This window comes from Cibotium barometz, chromosome 22 (genome assembly GCF_041138505.1).
Source record: "Cibotium barometz isolate CiBa-2024 chromosome 22, ASM4113850v1, whole genome shotgun sequence".
NCBI classification, from domain to species: Eukaryota; Viridiplantae; Streptophyta; class Polypodiopsida; order Cyatheales; family Cibotiaceae; genus Cibotium; species Cibotium barometz.
In genome coordinates, this window is record NC_141067.1 from 16555468 (window position 1) to 16576588 (window position 21121).

A 21121-nucleotide genomic window follows, 5' to 3' on the forward strand; every position below is an offset into this window, starting at 1 on the left:
TTAGTGTGACGTCAATTGCCCTACTATATTAATAATGTCCATACCACTACATACAACTTTCTAGTGTCCTTTTATTTTCAGACATATATACTAACGTGCATTATGTTGCACATAATCCCATCAAAAACTTTCTACTGCATACAAATTTCTAGTGTCCATATACCACTAATGTCCATACCACTGCATAAAACTTTCTAGTGTCAATACCACTGCATACAACTTTCTAGTGTCCTATTATTTTCAGACAAATATACTGACGTGCATTATGTTGCACATAATCGCGTCAAACAATTCTAGTATGTATGGTCACAACCCCTTCTAGTGCCAACCATACTACCTAAAAGTTGTATATAAGTGAGAAACTTAGCAAGGTATATCAAATAGTGTGTGTGTGTGTGTGTGTGTGTGTGTGTGTGAAGAGAGAGAGAGAGAGAGAGAGAGAGAGAGAGAGAGAGAGAGAGAGAGTAAAGGTTCCAAAAATAAAGATAAACACTTTAAGAGATCTAACACTTTCAAGTTTGTCTACTTGCAAAAAGTAGTTTGTGTACAATTTTAAGTCTGTGTACTTCTTTCAAGTGATTTATAAATTCAGTTGTTGGCATAATTTAGCTATCCATTTAATCTTCTTAATTTATATGACACCACAACAATCAATTAACAAATGTGTGCATAGATTTTATAGTTTCTCTTTATAGTAAAACACCAAAATATGTACATAGATTTTAATATGAGGACAACAATCTTCTTAATAAATATGTCACCACCACAATCAATTAACAAATATGTATATAGTTTTTGTAGTTTCTCTTTTATAGAGTAAAACACCAAAATATGTACATAGTTGTTATAGTTTCTCTTTTTTAGTCAAACACCAAAATTCAACAAAATTTAACTTTTTTGTGAGTTTAGTTACATGCATTAATTTATTTCCCCTTAATGTTTTTTAAAATGAAAAAAAAGGGTTGTGATCCCCCATAAATTTTGATGGTTACATAAAAATTACTTTTATATGTTTACTTAATAAACTACCTAGAAGAGTTATATCAGAATCCATGATTCATCCCAAAGTTTTGGCTAAATCGGCTTACATTTGTATCACTTTATATGTTTATTTAATAATTATCTTCAAGATTTATTTAAGTACCCATGATTCATCCCAAAACTTTTCCTATCTCCAATGAGACATGCAAAAAAACGTAGTATTCATACATTTTCTTGTAGTAAGAATTTCGTATAGTTTTCTCATCTATTCTCTTATAGTGAAAATTTCTCTTACTTTTCATATGTTCTCTTAAAGTGAATTTTGAAGAGTTCCTCATGTATATTATACCTTTAATAGCTTTATAATCACAAAATACAAAACCTTAAAAGTTTCTCATATACATCTTTATAATTTTTGAAGAGTTTCTCATATACATTATACCTTAAACGTCTTTATAATTATAGTTCTCACATATTCTCTTAAAGTTATTTTTTCAAGATTTTCTAATATATATTATACCGTAAACGTCTTTATAATTACATTTTGAAAAATAAAAAACTAGATAAGATTACTCTTGTGCACTATTTTCGAGTATAGAGAAAGTGTATCTAAAACATCTAGATGCTTCCTCATGGTACTCTATTATACTGTGGTAAAACTATTTTAAAAAAATGATGACGGAGAGTTCAAATAATATTCTCTTCCCTTTGTAGAGCTCATTTATAACTAGACCTAGCTTAGAAGGTACGATAGATATAATTTTACAAAGAGCTATATGTGCCTATATATCAAGATATTGTTGTGTAAAGTGTAGTTTTGACATATTCAGCCATCTCAATGATTGATGATAATCCATCTGTTTTGCCATATTGAGCCATCTCAGTGATTGATGATAATCCATCTATTTCGCCATATTGAGCCATCTCAGTGATTGATGATAATCCATCTGTTTTGGCATAAAAAAAGTTCAATATCTTAGCCATATTCAGGTGGACTTGTTTGCATTGTCTTGGAAGATTTGTATCTCTTAAGTACTCTTTGACTAATAATAACATGGCATGTTTTTTTGAGGACTTCAAATAATTTATTGCATCCTCCTCTATGGCCTTGGGATTTTCTTTTAAATAAACGGTCACACCTGACCACTTTCCTTGACTATTTTCTCTCTGCATAAAGACAAGAATGGTTTATGAATCAACATTTGTCACATGCAGTGTATCTCTCAAGTATATATTTCTAAAAAAATGCAAATCCCATGTAGCATTTCTATGATAAAGCATATAAACTCTTATGATTTTTTTAGATGTTTCAATGGTTATTTATGTGAACTTTATAATTTTATAATTTCTATTATTAAGATTACTTACCTTCCAACCTTGAATGTCATTATTAAGCCGTCCCACTTTGTTTAGTAAATCCATAATGACAAAATAATCCTCATGCATGACATCCTCTTCTGATAGCATTTCACCCATGAATAATATAGTGGGCTCCACTACTAGCTCTATTCCTATTGATGTTGTTGCATTTTCCATGTATTCTTGAAGTGATGGTGGAGAGCGATTAGAAAACTTCCATTTTGCTTCAACCAGTAAAGAGGTGAGCCATCTTACCCACTATAACATTGCATACAATGATAACATAAGTATATGTAAAGGAAATTTTTTAAAGAAAGTTAAAGAATTAAAATTTGACTTACAGAGTGCCTTAAGTGAGAGGTAATATCGCGTCCTTGAGCTACAAAAGCCTCTTGACTAACATTGTTCACTGTGTTGTATAGACCCATGAATAATATCTTCATTTCTTGGGAGAAGTTTTTGGCTAGTTTAGGATCCCAACTGTAAGCAAAACAAAGTTTTATGATTCCATCTATAGAAAAGAGTTGTTCATCAAGGATATATATTTCATGTACTAGCTGTATATTGTTTTAAGACAAAAATATACCTTTTTACTGCATCTAAAAAGATGGTAAGCTCTATTAAAGAGCCTTTCACATCAAAGAAGTCATCAATAACTATTGTAAGAACACAACACATTGTCCACACAACTCTAGCAAGTGAATAATTTGGTTCAAAAAGTGTGGATGCTACAGAGAAAAAACACTCTACGGTCTTTTGTCGTGAGAACTTAAGCTGATCAAATTGGCATTCCTTGTTCCACCTACAAAATCACATAAAAAAGTGTGCTAGAGTCATATTCCTTTTCGAGTATACACTCATTATGCATGCAAGGCTGATGAGAATAATGTATAAAAGGATAGGATTTTATTTACAAAAAGTAGTCACCTCAAGACTTTTGTAAGCTCCTTTTGATGAAACGATTGGCACAAGTTATAGTCTGCTTTAGCTAGATTTAAGAAGGTTTCATTATTAACATAAAACATCCTGTGCATGTCACATAACTTTCAAGAATCAGTTGAATGCATTGTAATTTTAAGTGTTCTATTTAATAAATCCAACAAATCAACAATGATCTTACTTGTATAGTGATTTTCCAATCCATATGTCATCCACTCCATACTGATCAATATAGTGTCGTGCTTCAATGCGCGGAAGACTTTGATACCATGGATGATTTAAGGCATATTCTACCTACCATCACATCCACATATAGAATTTTGGGGTTTCTCAATTGGAATAAAAAACAATAACCTTTCTTGTGTTTTAAGGCAGAATATGCCCATGAGTTATTATAATTTTTACTCAAGAGATTCTCATCCATTACACAGTACCTCAACGAGGTGGATACTCAATTCTTTAAAAGATATTTTGAAATTTTCTTGTAACTAGAACCTTGCCGCATCCTGAGGGGTAGAATTAGATATTTGCAACATCATATGTGACTCTGTGCACTTAAGGATTGCCATGTAAGACAAACATATCCAATAGATATCTAAGATGTGGAAGGAAACAAAACATGCATATAATTTACGAAATTCTTCAAGATGTTAAAGTGTCTCTAAAAATGTGGACTCTTATTTATTTTATACACTAAAGGATCTTAAGAGGTGGATAGACTGGATGAAATTTGAGATGTAAATGAATATATGTGTCTATAATCTTACATTGGTGAGAGTTTTAAAGAAACAATGAGGGGTGAAGGATAAGAATGCAATAGGGATGATGAGGTTACATATGAAAAAGTGATAACATGAGTTGATGGTAAGGACTTTTGAAAAGTGCTATCATCCCATGTGGGTTAAAGGATTTAGAATAAGGAAGTGATAAGGTTAACTGATAGGAGTGGTTGATGGTATAGGACATGTGGAAGTGTCAGTAGCCAACCTAGGTTTAAGGGTTTAGTACCCTTTAACCCACACCTAGGTTTACCCTTGAAAAGAAGGTTAAAATAATAATATAGTCTTCAAAATAAAGGCAATATGTCTGTTGGAGGGCTTACCCATGTTGGCTGAAGGTTTTACCTATGAAAGTAAGGGTTAAAAGGAACATAGTCTTCAAAATAACGGCATGATTAAGGAGGAATCACTAGGAGCCTATAAAAAAAAACTTTGCATCGATCCTACTTCATGTAGCCCAACAACTATGAATAAAATTTTTGGGTGACACTTCAAGAATATAATGCATGTGGTTTAGGACTTCAATGATGCCTTTTAAACACCCATTTTGCTTGATAAACACCATTTAAATAGATAAAGAGTTGTTTAAGAGCTCTTGTGTACCTCGCCTTTGAGGCCCTTAGAAATGATCCATTTATCTTGGATCTCATTCTTCTTTTGTTTATTGAGAAGGAAGGATTTGGTGAAGGTATTGATTTCATGTAGAATAGATTCTCCAGGTAGCATAGTGTGGGAGGCTCGATAGAGGTTGTACATCCCAGTTAGAGCTTGGCTTGTTTGCCCCTCGAAGCAAAAGAACTCATCACCTTTCTTGAAATGGCAGAAGACCTCTACATGAGACATGCAGAAATTACATAAAAGATGTTATGTTCTCACATGTTTTGCTATATTATGTGTGTGGGTTGTGTTGTTGTTGGGGGGGGGGAGTGCTGGTCTCTTTGCTTGTTTGAATATTTTTTTAAAAAAGTTTTCATTGTTTGAATATAAATAAAAATAATGGAAATTCAAAGTGCAAGACAAAAGGGGGGGGGGAAGGACTTGAAGCATTCTAGTAGTTGTTGAGCTGGATACAATGATTTGGCTTCATAAATTCGTCAACAAGACAATAAAAATTATATGTTGTGTTGAATAATTCTTAGAAATAAATCTATCCTAGTATTGGTGATCTAGTCATGATTAACTCTATAATTGTGATAAATGATAATTTGCTTCGATAATATTATTAAGTCTGTCTGATGATGATAATAATACTTTAATAGTACCTGGAGAGACATCATAGCCATGCAAGCGGAGCAAGCGAAATCCCATTGCGGTGTCATCTACATCATAGACATTTGAGTCGCTAGCCCATGCCATCCCATTGTCTGTCCAATACCTATTATTTCATGATGAAAACTAGAAAAATAATTACGAAACACCATTTTTTCATGTTTAAATCTTTTTTAGAACTAGTTTTGAGTGGGACTTAAGTTGGAATCTCTTTGCTAGAGCATATCTTACTCACTTATACACATAGTCCAAGCACTTCTTAATCTCGCTCTTGAAGTATCTTGATATCCCAAGCCTCTCCAACCGGTCTACCATCCACATGTGCTCAAACAAGTCCACCGGATACACATTTGGTACTACATATATATTATTGTTATAATTATCAACCGGCAGTGAAATTTTATTACTAACTAATAATATAATCATGCAATCCACATCTTGAATATAGTATATAATAATATTCTTGGCTTATATTTTGGACAATCTATGCTGCTTCATTTAAATTGTACTGGTCTCTGTTAGCTCCTTGCTTTATCTCATATATTGGTATATTTTCTCAAAATTACACATTACAGAAAACATAAAATCAATAGAAATTATTTGATTTCAGACGTCAATAATAATCTAGTAAGAAATACATTTATAGCAAGCTGAATAGATCTCATTTGCTATATTAGTTATAAGATCATGGAAAAGGTCAATCTTGTGAAATCAGCTAGGAAACTAAGTTACACTGTGAACAAAATCAATGTAATTAATGCCTACCACTAGCATAGGTTACGTGTGAACGTGCAAGCATACTATATGTGTAGGTACATGCGAGTGCATACATGCATGTACTATTTGTGTAAGTAACTATATGTGTGTATGTGTATGTATATATGTACAGCTGCTGTAATGTTTGTGTATACATTTAATATATATGTCTGTATCTATATTATATACACTTATTTACATACATATACATACACACACACACATAAATACATATATATATATATATATATATTATATGCATAAATCAATATAGGTATGTGTACCTATATATTATATGTATGTGTCTAATATATATGTACATATGTATTATATACATAAATGAATATAGGTTAGAATGTGCACATGCATGCATGTCTGTATCTATATTATATACACATATATACATACATATACATACACACACACACACATAAATACATACATACATATATATATATATATATATTATATGCATAAATCAATATAGGTATGTGTACCTATATATTATACGTATGTGTCTAATATATATGTACATATGTATTATATACATAAATGAATATAGGTTAGAATGTGCACATGCATGCATGTATGTGCGTGCGTGCGTGTGTGTGTGTGTGTGGGCGGGGGGGGTACTACACATATCAAACATGCATGTGTGCATGCACACACACACACACACACACAATATATATATATATATACACCTATGTATGTATATGTATATACATTATATATATGTATTTTTTTTACCTGCATTATCAAATTTTTCCAATACCAAATTCAAATAATCGAGGCATTTCTTGTCACCCGTGTACTTGAGAGCACACGCAGTAGAGGATGGTGACAATAGAAAAGATCCATTTTTTGTTTGGAACTTCAAAAGCCTTTTCCAATCCACCAAGTTTTGAAGTCCCTCTAAAGAGTATAGAAGGGTGGTTGGGCGACTATGGAGTAGCCCCATTGGAATACTGCATTGAACAACAAAACATAGAATGATGTCAAGTAGAATATAGTAGTATCAAAGCACAAAATTTGATGTCATGAGTAAAGGAAAATATAGTAGTAATAAAATACAAAGGTTAATTTGTGTACTACTATAGTACTAATTGTACTACTGGGTACCAAAAGTGACCCTCAATGATGGTGCTAAACTTCACATTTAGTACAATTGGAAAATGTAGGATCTAGTCTTGTTTATTTGAAGCCACCTTACCTTTATAGAATAATTGTAAATAGGAACATTTATTTCTTTATAGACTAGTCGTAATATTGGAATCTAGTGTTTCTTTTGAATAGTAAAAATGTTTTCTCTTTGACACCAATTTTATATCTCAATAGGAGATAAGAATTGGATAGGGAGAAATATTCCTACTCGAGGACCTTTTCTCCCCTATTAGTTTAGATACAAAAAGGAACTCCATATATGTAAGGGTTTATACAAAAAGTATAGATACCGTAGGAAAAAAAAAATTCATTTGTTAGTTGTGAAGTGTATGATGAGAGAGAGAGAGAGAGAGTTGTGAAGTGTATCAAGAGAGAGAGAGAGTTGTGAAGTGTATCATGAGAGAGAGAGAGAGGGGGGGAGGAAGAGAGAGAGAGTCGTGACAGATAGAGAGAGAGGGAACATTAGATGGCATTTTCAATAGTTTTGTGAGTTCCTAAAGAGAGGAAAATAATGTTTAGTATTGTTTTATATTTTAAGAAAATAGAGAGAGAAAAGGTAATTTATTAGGGATTATGTATATTTTAAGAGAAAAAAAAAAGAACTCCTCATCTACACACCTATCGTGACGACACAGAGAGAGAGAGAGAGAGAGAGAGAGAGAGAGAGAGAGAGAGAGTTGTGAAGTGTATCATGAGAGAGAGAGAGAGAGAGAGAGAGAGAGAGAGAGAGAGAGTTGTGAAGTGTATCGAGAGAGAGAGAGAGAGTTGTGAAGTGTATCATGAGAGAGAGAGAGAGAGGGGGGAGGAAGAGAGAGAGAGAGAGAGAGATAACCATTTTTACGAGTCACGACATCATGAAATTAAACTTTTGATCCATGAAATACTCATGTCGCATTACCAACCAAGAATTGCATGGATCACACACAATAAAAACAATACAAGCCGCATGAAGCAAATTTACGACATTTTTCCGACCGCGTTAACGATCAAATGCCGCAATATGCAAAAAACAATATATACACTAGCGGACGACACCAACTTGCCGCATTAATGACAAAATGCCGCCCGAATCTATGGGAATATGAATAGGATACGGACATACACTAGCCGCGTTACCGACCATATGCTCGCATTTGACAAAGGGAAGGGAAGGAAAGGTGACATCGCCATAACGATACTATGCTTGCCGCGTTACCGACTAGTACCACTACGGCGTGCCATGCTTACCATAGGACACAAACCAGCCGCGTTACCGACTATGTGCCCCATGATAAGCACCATTCCGAAGAATGGCCTTACACACACACACCCCTCGTGTGGCGGACCACCCACATCCTACCGCGCATTGCGACCAAGGGCGATGAACTGTCAGCAATGAACTCCCAAAGGGCCCCCCGAGCCCATATATATACAAAAATGTAGCCCGCCGGGCTAAATGACGACCCCGGCGGGCCCGCCGGGGTTTTAAAATTCCCGGCAGGACCGTCGGGTATTGCAAAAATCTCGGCGGGATTTTAGCTGGTTACCAAGGAACCTCCCACCGGCTTTTTTGGGAACATGTTAACATGTTAACACATGTTATTTACAGAAAAAACATTGTGATCACGTGAATATAAAATCATTGATGGGAGGTATATCACCATAAGCCTGTCCTTTATAGTTTCTAACCTACTTTTTCATGCATTTAAAACTTAGAGATTGGTATCTTTACGAAACTTGTAGTGTTCCATTGGGGTTCAAACATCCCTTTCCCTACAAAAAGTAAAGTTTTCCATAACTTCCTTTTTTTAAAAGATTTAAATCTCTATACTCACCATTCCTTTTATCACAAGACAACTCTGAGATCCCTTTCCTCTTGGTGCCTTTAACACAAGATTAATCTTTGTGTCTTTTATTACAAGAGTACGTTAAGATCTCTTTAGTCTTTGTGCCTTTTATCATAAGAACAATCAAAAGGTTTATTATGTTGATACTATCATAGTATGAAAGTAAACCTTGTAATTTTAATTCTCACCTTAACAAAACAAATTTGCTAATGTTGGAAATTGACTTTATTTTGTGTACTTTTTTTGACATCTTTTTTCTCCCTACCATCATGAAGCAATTATGTAGACTTCAAGCCAATTCTCATGCCGCAATGTGGTTAGTTTGAGGACACACTAAAAGTACAAGATTCAAGTTTGTTAGAGGACTTCTAATAAAATTACAAGATTGAAGTTTCTTAAAGGACTTATAATAATAGTATTTATTCACTTAAACAAAATTATAAAGCACCCTTTAACTTTTCAATCAATGGTAACCACCTTAAAGCTATTCTAATGCTATTGTTTAATGTTCAATATGATCATGTATGTGTTCACTACCTTAGAGTTATCCTTTTGATAATGTTTAATGTTGATTTTACTTAACAAAGTTATAAAGCACTCCATTTACACTCATTTTAAAGATTTGAAACTATTATAAGGAGTAAGAGTGTATGATCTAAAGAAAATATACCTTTTGATCTTCTTTTCGTACTCTACCCTAGTTTTTATCACCAAGGGTGAATCGTAAGGAAGATCTAGGCCTAGTTCTCTTGCAGCATCCAATATTGCAGGAAAGACCACCTCAAATCCAATGGGCATATGATCCTCCACATTTGCTTCTGTTTTTGTTAAATGTTTGTGTACGAACTCCACACCTTAGGAACACAAGCAACAAGGACCTTCAATGCAGAATATCTTAACATGAAGTAGCATTAGAAGAGGCCATATGATAACATCAAATCATGGCAAGGAAATCAAAAGAAATACTATAATTTTGGGTAACATAGGTAAAGGGGTGAGAAACTTGACAATTATAAAGCATGTAGCATGTGAGTTTCGACATATATGGCATTTGATTATATAGTAATCCCACAACTAATAAGTCTTGTGATGCAAAAAACGTACCTCTTTGGATGTTATCGTGGCCCAGGTTCCATGTTTTCAAAGCCACTAAGCAAGCAAGTGTGCTAGAAACTCTATCATAGGTAAGGAAGAGTTCTTTGTATCCCCAAGAACCATCTGGAAGTTGGTTTTTGATAATCCAATCAAGTGTCTTTGGGAATTGAGGACACCTTGAATCATTTAAGGAAGGCACCAAGGCCACCCAAGCAGTGTCATATGCAGAAACGGATATCTCCCCAAGGCTCATTGAGCAAAACATCCCTTTGATTGTGTCAATCCATTCTTGCATCTGCCCTCCACTATGTTGTGCCACCTGTGTTTTGTCAAAAAGGGAATTTAAAAATCCAAATTCCTCATCACATGAAGATATAGTAGGCATGTTATAGAAACTGGTTAGCTCAATATAAAAGAAGCACCAAGATTATAGTCCACTTATACACATACTAGCAAAATTGGAAAAGTAAACACCCTAACAATGGAATCGACCAAAGAACCAAAAAAAAACATTTAAGGGTTTGACCTAAAGGGAAGAAAGAAGCACCAAAAAAATGGAATGTCTTTTAACATGGAAAAAAATAAGCCTGCCAACTCCTTTACTTTAAAGATCGATTTGAAAGAGATCGACAACATCATAGATGATAGTAGAAGGTTGCATAATAAAAGGTTTTCATCTAGCACTAAAAGGCTACTAATTGTTACAATAACAAGTAATTAATGATCACGTTAGGAGCATCTACAATTGATCACAATATTAGAAAACCCAGTGATCACATAATAAGTACCTTTGTAAGATCATCTTCAACATGAGGAGCTGGAACATTGGCTTCATCTTCCTTGTAATACAATGAGGTGGTAGTGGGGTTGTCACTGCTAGTAGCTGCTACAGCACACAAAAAAGTAGATAAATGTCGAGCCATTGATGAAGAAGGATAGGTAAAACAGTTTGTAATATAAGTTTGATTGGTGGATACGTAATTTAACTGGGCTGAACTGCTATATAGCTCGCTTATTTAATATGTATTATAAATTGATGGAAGATAGTGAATAAAAAGCAGTTTGTGGAAATATGCAAATGTTTACAAGACATTTCGTGTCAGAATGGAGTAACTATTGAAAGCATAAATGTATTTGAGAGAGAGAGAGAGAGAGAGAGAGAGAGACCGCAGGCAGCTGCGTGTAGCAGGATGGGGTGATCAGCCGATTTCCGTGTAGAGCGAAGCGGTACGATGAGAGCGGGGCGCATGCAGGGACGTTTTTGATACAGCTGGGACAGAATATAATTATTGACGGGTTTCTGGATGACAAAGAAACAGGGAAGAGCGAGAGAAGCCATGGCCGTTTCTTGTTTCAAATGACTTCTCTCTTTGCTCTGCAGGCCCGGCGTGTATAAATAGGTTCTAATTGGCGATTTTCCAAAAAAAGAAAAAAAGAAAAAAAGAAAAAAGAAGAAAATGAACAGAAGAAAAACAAAAAAAACAAACCAACCATCGTAATGAGCTAGCGGTTATTAATGAGTTTTTCCCAGTTCAGCCCACATTTATTTCTTCGCAGGACAACGTGCGCCAAAATTGCATTTTTCACGGCTACGATGTGAAGGTTCCAATTGGCGATTTTCCAAAAAAAGAAAAAAAAAAGAAAGAAAAAAGAAGAAAATGAACAGAAGAAAAACAAAAAAACAAACCAACCATCAGGCTTTAAATTTGGCACCCCTACGGAAGCCTTTCACAATTTCAAGTGCCAAATGGCACCTTCGTTTTCTGGTAAAAGTGCCAACATGGCACTTTGAAAAAACAAGGGAAGTGCCCAATGGCACCTAGCCTTAGGGGTCTAAGTGACCACGGTATATATCCTATATAATATATATAATATAGTAAATATATATAATATAGTACACAATACATAATAAATATGGAAAGTCTTCAATAATTTATGATGCCTTTAAAAATTCTCTTTCTATAATGTATTTTGTGTGATGAGAAGACGTCTATTGAATTGTGAAAGCTTAATGCACTTACAAAACTAATATGTTTTCATTACTCAAAGTAAAGTGGTTTGTTATTAAAAGGGCACTCAAAATTTTAGCCAAAGGTGACATTTTGGCACCCATGGTTGATGCCAAAAGTGCCACTAGATTTTCTATGGCACCTAGACTTAGGTGCCAAATTTAAAGCCTGCCAACCGTCGTACCGGGGGAATAGGTTAATTAATGAGCTTTTTTGACTAGCGGTTATTAATGAGCTTTTTTTTTCTCATTGGGCAGAGTTTTTTTTTTTTTTCCAGTTCAGCCCACATTTTCCCTCGCACTCATTTCTTCGCAGGACAACGTGCGCCATATGTTGGAATTTCGATCATTTTTCACGGCTACGATGGGAAGGTTGAAAATTGCATTGGAGTTTTTCACGGCTACGATGTGAAGGTTGAAAATTGCGTATCCGTCAAAAGAAAGTTTCCCATCTAAACTATTGCGTGACAATTCAAGTTTCAATGGGAGGTTCAATAGCTATGTATTGAATGGAGCATCACATCTCACCATTACATTTCAAAGGGTGCTTTTTTACATTTCAAAGGAAGTTTCGGAAGGAAGCTTTTTTATTTTGATTGTTCTTCTTGACATGTAAACTGTTGCGTGACAGCGACGACTTGACAGCACCATTCAAGTTTCAACGGGAGGTTCAATAACCATGTGCATCGAATGAAGCATACCATTACATTTCAAAGGGTGCTTTTTTCATTTCCAAAAATAAGGGCTCGACGAAAAGGCCGTGCACTGTATGGCTTTCTAAATGAAAAAGAACTCCTCAAATAATTTCCTGAATTATTATTAAAATCTTGAGAGCTTTCGGCAAATTATTATCAAATTTTCCTTTTGTTTTTGAAGCTTGGGCCAAGGTTATGAGCCTTCTACCACCTTAGAAGATGTAGGTATTCAACATTTGGGTAAGAGCTGCCTTTTATCTCAGAATTAGGTGTAGGCTTCCAACATTTAGGTGAGAGAGCCTACTACCTTAGAAGAGGTAGGCTTCCAAAATTTGGGTACGCACCTTTGTCCAAAATCAAGAGAATGTCCAGAGTTGTACATAGTGACATAAAGCAAGGGCCTTGATTCCAAAATATTATGAATATTTTTGCTACCCCTAGACTTTGTGATACAAGTGCTCAAAGGCTTGGTTTATTTGACCACACTACCTAGACCTATATTGTTTCGCTCCAAGTGGCAAACAAATTGGAAAATTGTTTTACACATGTTGTGTTTACTTTGCCTACCCTTACACTCTTCTACATATTTTGTGCATGTGCAAATGATCCTACCATTGTGATACTAGTCGATCCATGGTAGAGACTCATGGACAAAAAAGGTTTGGAATTAAAAAAAGCATAATTCCTTTTCCAAAATGTGTAACAAAGTGAATGGTCTCATATCCATGAATAATGGGCCCAAGGCCAATGGACCATGCCCATGGACAACACTTATGATAGTGTGAAAGGGGCGGTCATGTATATATACCAAATAGGCCATATTTGGGGCTAACTTTTGTTAATCTATGAAATACAAGTCATTACTCTCTTTTCTCTAAATATACACTAATCTCTTACTCTAGGCTAATCCAAGGCTAATCTAGATGTCCCTTTCTTTCATTGGTATATCAGAGCCATGCTTTTGATCCATTTTCTCGAATTTTCTTATAGTCCGCTTGAAATTTTTGTATTTTCTTGATGTTCTTGATTTTCTTGATCAAGAAGATGGATATGGTGACCTTGAATGGTTTAATTTCCTTTTCGTTGTTTGCTTCCTAAGATTTTGTGGCCATGGGTTTTATGTGGACCAAATTTTGGGTGACCCGCACCTAATTTCAAATCCTAGGACCAAAATTGGGGAAAATTTTCACTAATTAAGATTAGTGTTTCGAATCTAAAAACGTTTTCTTCTTTCTCCCTCATCTTTGCTTCATTTCTCTAAGCTATGGTGCCTTCATCTTGCAATCTTAGTTGGCATGTTAAAAGCTTCACAAAGAGATATCCATTGATGAATTTCATGGTCGTTTTTTGCACGTGAGGACGCTAGTCTGTGATGCACATTTTTTCCTTCATTTTGGAGCTTGTATCTTACATTGAAGCTTGCCTAAGCTTGGGAGAGCCTCAAGAAAGCACAAGCTTCAACTTGAGCTTGATATTGGTGGATTTTCTTGGAGATTTTATGGTCGTGAGGATGCCGTGGAGCAGTCGCATTTTCTTGTGGTGGTGAGTGGAGCTTAATAGCCATTAATCACTTACTAATGTTGCTTACATTTGATTCTTACAGCATAAGTAGAAAGCTAGATATGTGGTGAAGACACCTTGGAAATAAGGAGAAGATGCCAAGGAGATGTGTCTTGAACTTTCCATGCCGTGAGTGCCGTGGAAAAGCGGTATGCATTAAAGGGATTACGTACAATGGTGGTAAAGACATGGCCCAAACCCTTGCTCTTGGATTTCAAACTTGAGTAAGGGGGTTGGAAGAGCTTGGACGGGAGATCAGCAAGCTTCAACGCGCTACATTGACCTCCAAGAGTTGTCAATTGATGTATTTTGGTAGGGCAAAGTTTTGGCAAACAATGGATATAGCATTGCAATTGAAATTCATTTGAGTTTACATTGAGATTTCATTGCAAATACAAAAGAGATGCCGTCATTTTTTTTGGCAAAAAGCACATATGCATAGCACTTGGGGTTAGATTTGGATGCCCAAAGATGCAAATTGATGTGTTGCATGCTTTTGAATGGTTCCAAGGCATTGCCAATGCAAACGGAAGGAGTGGATAGAAAGTGGAGACAATTTTGACAATTTTCTGCCTACGGGGTGTTAAACACAAATTCAGTCCAAAAGGGTTGGGGATGTTTTCAAGTGGTTTACATAGCTTCATTCGCCTCTCCAAGGGCTACATTTGGATCCCTCAAGTGCTCTGTTCCGACACCGTTTGCTTCTCCAACCTGGCAAGTCTCACCGCAAGGCGCCTAGTCAAAAACAATGAATTAAGTTTGAGATTTGAGCATGTGAGTGCATTGTACATGCCATTAGCTTCTTGACAAACCAAAGAGATCTTGATTTTGACATCATTGAAGACTTGGTCGAATGGAACTAGTTGATTGGCTCGGGGGGATCACTCATAAATATGCAAGTGTAGCACGTGGGTTCAGCATAAGGGATTTTAAAAATCCCCTTTTTACACATTTTTTACATACAGAAGGGTACCATTTAAAGGGGTATTTACGGGTTGAATAGAAAAAGGGTGTGTTTTATTCATGAAAAATTCATAGATAAGGGATTTTTAAAGTAGGCCTTGAACACATGTGATACAAAGGGTTTACATATACTAAACCCCCCAAGTTGACTAGTCAAAGGGGTCGACACAAAGGAATGTTTCGAGTCAAACTTGGTCAAAGTGTTGACATGGATGTATAGTGCTTACTTTAAGCATTCCATCAAACTAAATATCTTCAAAATCGAATTTTGTTTGATCAAGATTTGGTCACTTTTGTGTTGAAGTTGACTTTTCAAAAAAGTGAAAATAAAGAATAGTACAAGGTTGACCAAGTCAAATGCTACAAAAATCGATAAAGCATTGAATCACCTCTCTGTAGAGCCAAAGACTATTCAATTTGGAGTTTGGGAACCCTTTCAAAATCCTTTTGAACATTTTAGATAATGCCAAAGGCCAAATCTAATAAGGGAAACTGCAAGGAAGCTCTTGAGTATGAAGTGGGCACATCGGATGCCTCAGGGGGGGGGGGCACTCATAAATATGTAAGCATAGCACGTGAGTTCAACGGAAGGGTAGCCCACCTTAGCCGAGCATGATCATGTGAGTATCTTGGAGACCCTCAGAGCTAGAGAGTCTACGGATTGATATTAGAGCCTCCTCCCTCTTGTTTTTTGTATCTACTGCCCTTCATTTTGTACCTCTCTCTAATTGTATCTTCTACCCATATATCTTATGAGTTGGCTTTTAAGTTGTGCCCATATATTTTGTATCTTGTGAATGGTTTGGGGGTGAACCTTTGCAATTGAGTGGTGTCCGATGGTGGTGAAACTTTGCGAGTGGGTCCATGGGGCTCTTACCCCTCTGCTCGCAAAGTTACACCACCATTGGATGCTGAATGGGCGTGATGGTATGTTGCCACCCGCTATTTTTTGCATAGTGCCCAAGGGGTCACCTATGCAAAAACTAGAGGGTTTGGGTGGAGCATCATTATCATACGGCGTCTAATGGTGGTGAAACTTTGTGAGTGGGTCCATGGGGCTGCTACCCTCCGCTCATAAAGTTTTACCACCATTAGATGCTGGATGGGTGGGACGGTGTGTTGCCACCCACTATTTTTTATATAATGCCCAAGGGGTCCCCTATACAAAAAGTAGTGGATTTGGGTGGAACATCATTATCATACAGAGTCCGATGGTGGTGAATATTTGCGAGGAGGTCCATTGGGGCTCCTACCCCTCGGCTTGCAAAGGCTCACCACCATCAAATGCGAGATGGGCGGGATAGTGTGTTGCCACCCGCTATTTTTTTGCATACGGATCTCCTATGCAAAAAATAGTAGGTTTGGGTGGGACATCATTATCATACGACGTCCGATGGTGGTGAAACTTTGCGAGTGGGTCCATGTGGCTCTACCAATTCTTCACTCTCAAAGTTTAACCACCATCGAACACCGGATGGTTGGGATGGTGTGTTTCCACTCACTATTTTTTGCATAATGCCCAAGGGGTCCCCTATGCAAAAAACTCACGGGGCGTCACTCATAAATATGTAAGTGTAGCACATAGGTTCAACAGAAGGGATTTTTAAAACCCCGCTTTTTACACATTTTTTACATTCATAAGGATAGCATTTAAAGGGGATATTCACAGGTTGAATAGAAAAAGGGTATGTTTTATTTATAAAAAATTCATGGGTATGGTATTTCTAAAATAGGCCTTGAACACACATGATACAAAGGGTTTACGTATAGTGAACCCCCCGAGGCAAAAAATAGCAAGTTTGGGTAGGGCATCCTTATCATACGGTATCCAATGGTGGTGAAACTCTTTGAGAGGGTCTATGGGGCTCCTACCCATCCACTCACAAAATTTCACCACCATCGGCGGACTGGGTGGGACGGTGTGTTGCCACCCGCTATTTTTTTGCATAGTGCCCAAGGGGTCCCCTATGCAAAAAATAATGTGTTTGGGTGGGGCATCATTAGCATATGGTGTCCCATGGGGTGGTGAAACTCTATGAGCACATTCGTAGGGCTGCAACCCTTTGTTTGTAAAGTTTCACCACCATCGGATGTCAGGTGGGCGGGACAGTGTGTTGGCACCCATTAATTTTTCACGTAGTGCCCAAGGGATCCCCTATGCAAACAATAGTGGGTTTGGGTGGGACATCATTATCATATGGTGTCCGATGGTGATGAAACTTTGTCACTGGGTTCATGGGTCTACTAACCCTCCACTCACATAGTTCCACTACCATTGGACGTTGGATGGGCAGGATGGTGTGTTGCCATCCGCTATTTTTTTGCATAGTGTCCAAGAGGTCTCCTATGCAAAAAAAAGATGGTTTGGGTGGGGCATCATTATCATATGGTGTCTGATGGTGGTGAAACTTTGCGAGAAGTTCCAAGGGAATCCTACCCCTCCACTCGCAAAGTCTCACCACCATCGGTCACCAGATGGGCAGGACTGTGTGTTGCTACCCGCTATTTTTTCCCATAGTGCCCTAGGGGTCCCCTATGCAAAAAATAGTGGGTTTGGGTGGGACATCATTATCATACGGTGTCCGATGGTGGTGAAACTTTGTGAGAAGTTCTATGGGAATCCTACCCCTTGGCTCCCAAAGGTTCACCACCACTATCGGGCACCAGATGGCCGGGACGGTGTGTTGCCAAGGTGTTTCAAATGTAAAAAAAGCAGGTTTGATGGGCCATCATTATCATACGGTGTATGATAGTGGGGGTGAAACTTTGCAAGCATGTCCATGGGGCTGCTACCCCTCCATTGGAAAAATCTCACCACCATCGAAAGCTAGATGGGTGCGAGGGTGTGTTGATACCCGCTATTTTTCGCATAGTGCCCAAGGGGTCCCCTATGCAAAAAATAGCGTGTTTGGGTAGGGCATCATTATCATACGGAATGGTGGTGAATCTTTGCGAGTGAGTCAATGGGTATCCTACCCCTCTGCTCACAAAGTTTCACCACTATTAGATGCGGGATGGGCAGGATGGTGTGTTGCCACCCGCTATTTTTTCGCATAGTGCCTAAGGGGTCCCCTATGCATCAAATAACGGGTTTGGGTGGGGCATCGTTATCAAACGATGCTCGATGGTAGTGAAATGTTGCGAGTAGATCCATGGGACTGCTACCCCTCTACTTGCAAACTTTCACCACCATCTGAGGCCAAATGGGCGGGATGGTGTGTTGCCACCTGCTATTTTTTGTATAGTGCCCATGAATGCAAAAAATAGCGGGTTTGGGTGGGGCATCATTATCATACGATATCTGATGGTCATGAAACTTTGCAAGTGGGTCCACCAGGCTCCTACCTCTCTCCTTGCAGAGGTTCCCTATCAGACATTGGATGGGCGGGACGGTGTGTTGCCACCCGCTATTTTTTCGCATAGTGCCCAAGGGATCCCCTATGCAAACCATAGTTGGTTTGGGTGGGCATCATTATCATACGATGTCCGATGGAGGGGAAACTTTGCGAGTGGGTCCATGGGGCTATTACACCTCTTTTCATAAAGTTTCACCAAATGTGTTTTGCCACTCCCTATTTTTCGCATAGTACCCAATGGGTCTCCTATGCAAAAAATAGCGAGTTTGGATGGGGCATCATTATCATACAATGTCCGATGGTGGTCAAATTTTTTTGAGCGGGTTTGTGGGGCTCCCAACCCTTCGCTTGCATAGTGTCACCACCATCAGGCGTCAAATGTTTTGGACGGAGTGTTGCCACCCGCTATTGTTTTGCATAGCGCGCCATGGCCTCCCCTATGCAAAAATACGAGGTTTGGGTGGGGCATTGTGAGGTCCCTATCCCCACTGCGCAACAAATTCAGGGGTGCTTGCACTCGAAGTATCACTTCTTGCGTGGGGCAGGATCCCACACTCGGGGCCTCGCCCAAGGATATCCAGACAAGAGACTAATCCATCGGTTCTTGTTAACCTATGACAGACATTGAGACGTACTATGTTTTACGTCATTAATTTAAATATTCTGAGTCATGGGCCGGGCTTGTCGGCACCATATGTTAAGGATGAAGGGATTGGGTGATCGCCGATGAGAGGCGCACCTTGAATATCAGTAGAATAAGGGTTAGGGTCGACCGGCCATGTATGGATGCCCAAGTGTGAACGGCCAAGTCACCTATAAGTGTCAAATGTAACCCTAAAATCCTCATTCTCATGTGTTGTGAATACAAGAGTGCTCTTGCCTTATCTCCTTGGTTTCCTTCTCCTGCGTGTGAGAGAGAGAGAGAGAGAGAGTGAGTGAGAGAGCAATCGAGCACTGTGTAGCGGCACGGCGGCGGGAGAGGCGGTAGAGCGGCGACGGCGGCTCCTTCTTCACTACGACGCGGGAATCCTTCAAGGCGGCGGTTGAGCGGTGAATGACACACCTTTTGCATTCTGTTTGAGCTTGCTTTCCTGGTTGTATGCTTGCAACCATTCATGGCTCGAATACGGTGTTCGGCAAGTCCCTAGCTACAACCTGTGCGACAAAAGCGCACATTTTTGGCGTTGCTGCGGGGAGATGCCCTGTACCAAGCTCCAGTTTGCAGCTCGATCTGCTGCGTGAAGTGAAATTTACACTGTAGGAAAGACAACTGTGTGTTTGTTGTTGATGTGTTTTGTGTTTGAAATCAGTTTCTGCAATTTGTCTTCTGCAATTCTGTTTCTTTTGTTATTTTTTCGCACCACGTGCGTTCTGTTCTCTGGTTTTCTGCGTGTGAGAGGAGATTTTTGAATTCCCAGGCCTGTGCTGTGTGCGAACTGCGCCGCGGCAAAGTCTGAACCCTAGAAAACTTATCCCAAAAAAATTTTTGAAAAAAAATAAAAAAATAAAAATAAAAATAATTAAATTTTTTAAAAAGAAAAAACCAAACGTGTGGAGAGGAAAGATTTTTTATTTGGAGAAAAAAATTTTGAAAAGAAAAACCCCCAATTGACCCCGACCCCGGCCTCGGTCTCGGTCTTTTAATATATATATATATAGGAGAGTGAGCCTCCATAGCTTTCTTTCAAGTGAGAGCTTATGGGAAGTTGTGTCCTATATGTAGCCCACTCCCCAAGGAGTAAAGTGAGCATGTGGGATAAAGCCCTCACCCTTTCCTCCACAAGCAAATAGGCTTTCGCCCCTTCCCCCACAAGGAAACAGACTGTTTTGAGGACCACAGGAGCTCTGGATAGGCGAACACGGTGCTGTAAAGCACGCTAGGACCCTTTAAACGATACGCTCGTTTCGAGCTATCACACACCCTAGTTCAGGTTCGACCATAAGTAAGGGGGTTAGAAACGGGTTAAAAACAATACAAAAACAAGTAAAAACGGGGTGTGAAACACCTAAGAAACCACTTGTGTGGACTTCAAGGGTAGTCACCAACGCCCGTAGGGTACCCACGTCACATGCATCTACGTTTTGGTCGGGTGCTAGAGCTTGAGCCACTAGAAAGCATTTCAGTTTACGCAGGCTCACACCATCCCTCCACGTTAGCATCTTGGCCTTCCGCTGGGACCCAAGGAAGTACAACCCAAGATCCACGAATAGTGGATAGTGACTCGTCCTCTAACTCAGAAGCCATGGAAGGGCACCCTACCAAGAACCTTGAGGAGACAAGCCAAAACATGCCAGTTTGGGCCCCACAACCCGGATCTAGCATGTTTAGTCGTCTAATAGAGACCTTTAGTAGAGCTACACGCTCTGAACA

General features: G+C 38.2%; 1 protein-coding gene across 3 annotated transcripts; it reads right to left on the bottom strand.

Annotated features, from left to right (window-relative positions):
* Positions 1 to 1715: 1715 nt before the first annotated feature.
* LOC147626325 (ent-kaurene synthase CPS/KS, chloroplastic-like) lies at positions 1716 to 11535 on the bottom strand. Of its 3 annotated transcripts, none has more exons than XM_086816457.1 (14): positions 11336 to 11535; positions 10957 to 11051; positions 10178 to 10487; positions 9744 to 9927; positions 6834 to 7051; positions 5563 to 5683; positions 5321 to 5433; positions 4662 to 4888; positions 3461 to 3573; positions 3268 to 3366; positions 2927 to 3142; positions 2682 to 2820; positions 2350 to 2598; positions 1716 to 2148 (listed from the first exon to the last, which is right to left on the bottom strand). In XM_086816457.1, the coding sequence occupies exons 1-14, from the start codon at positions 11505 to 11507 to the stop codon at positions 1771 to 1773; spliced, it is 2634 nt and encodes an 877-aa protein (XP_086672583.1). In that variant the 5' UTR covers positions 11508 to 11535; the 3' UTR covers positions 1716 to 1770. The 3 variants fall into 3 exon arrangements, with proteins under 3 accessions (XP_086672583.1, XP_086672582.1, XP_086672584.1); XM_086816456.1 differs by having other exon boundaries at positions 10957 to 11054; XM_086816458.1 differs by having other exon boundaries at positions 1736 to 1928; positions 10957 to 11054.
* Between the last annotated feature and the right edge of the window lie 9586 nt (positions 11536 to 21121).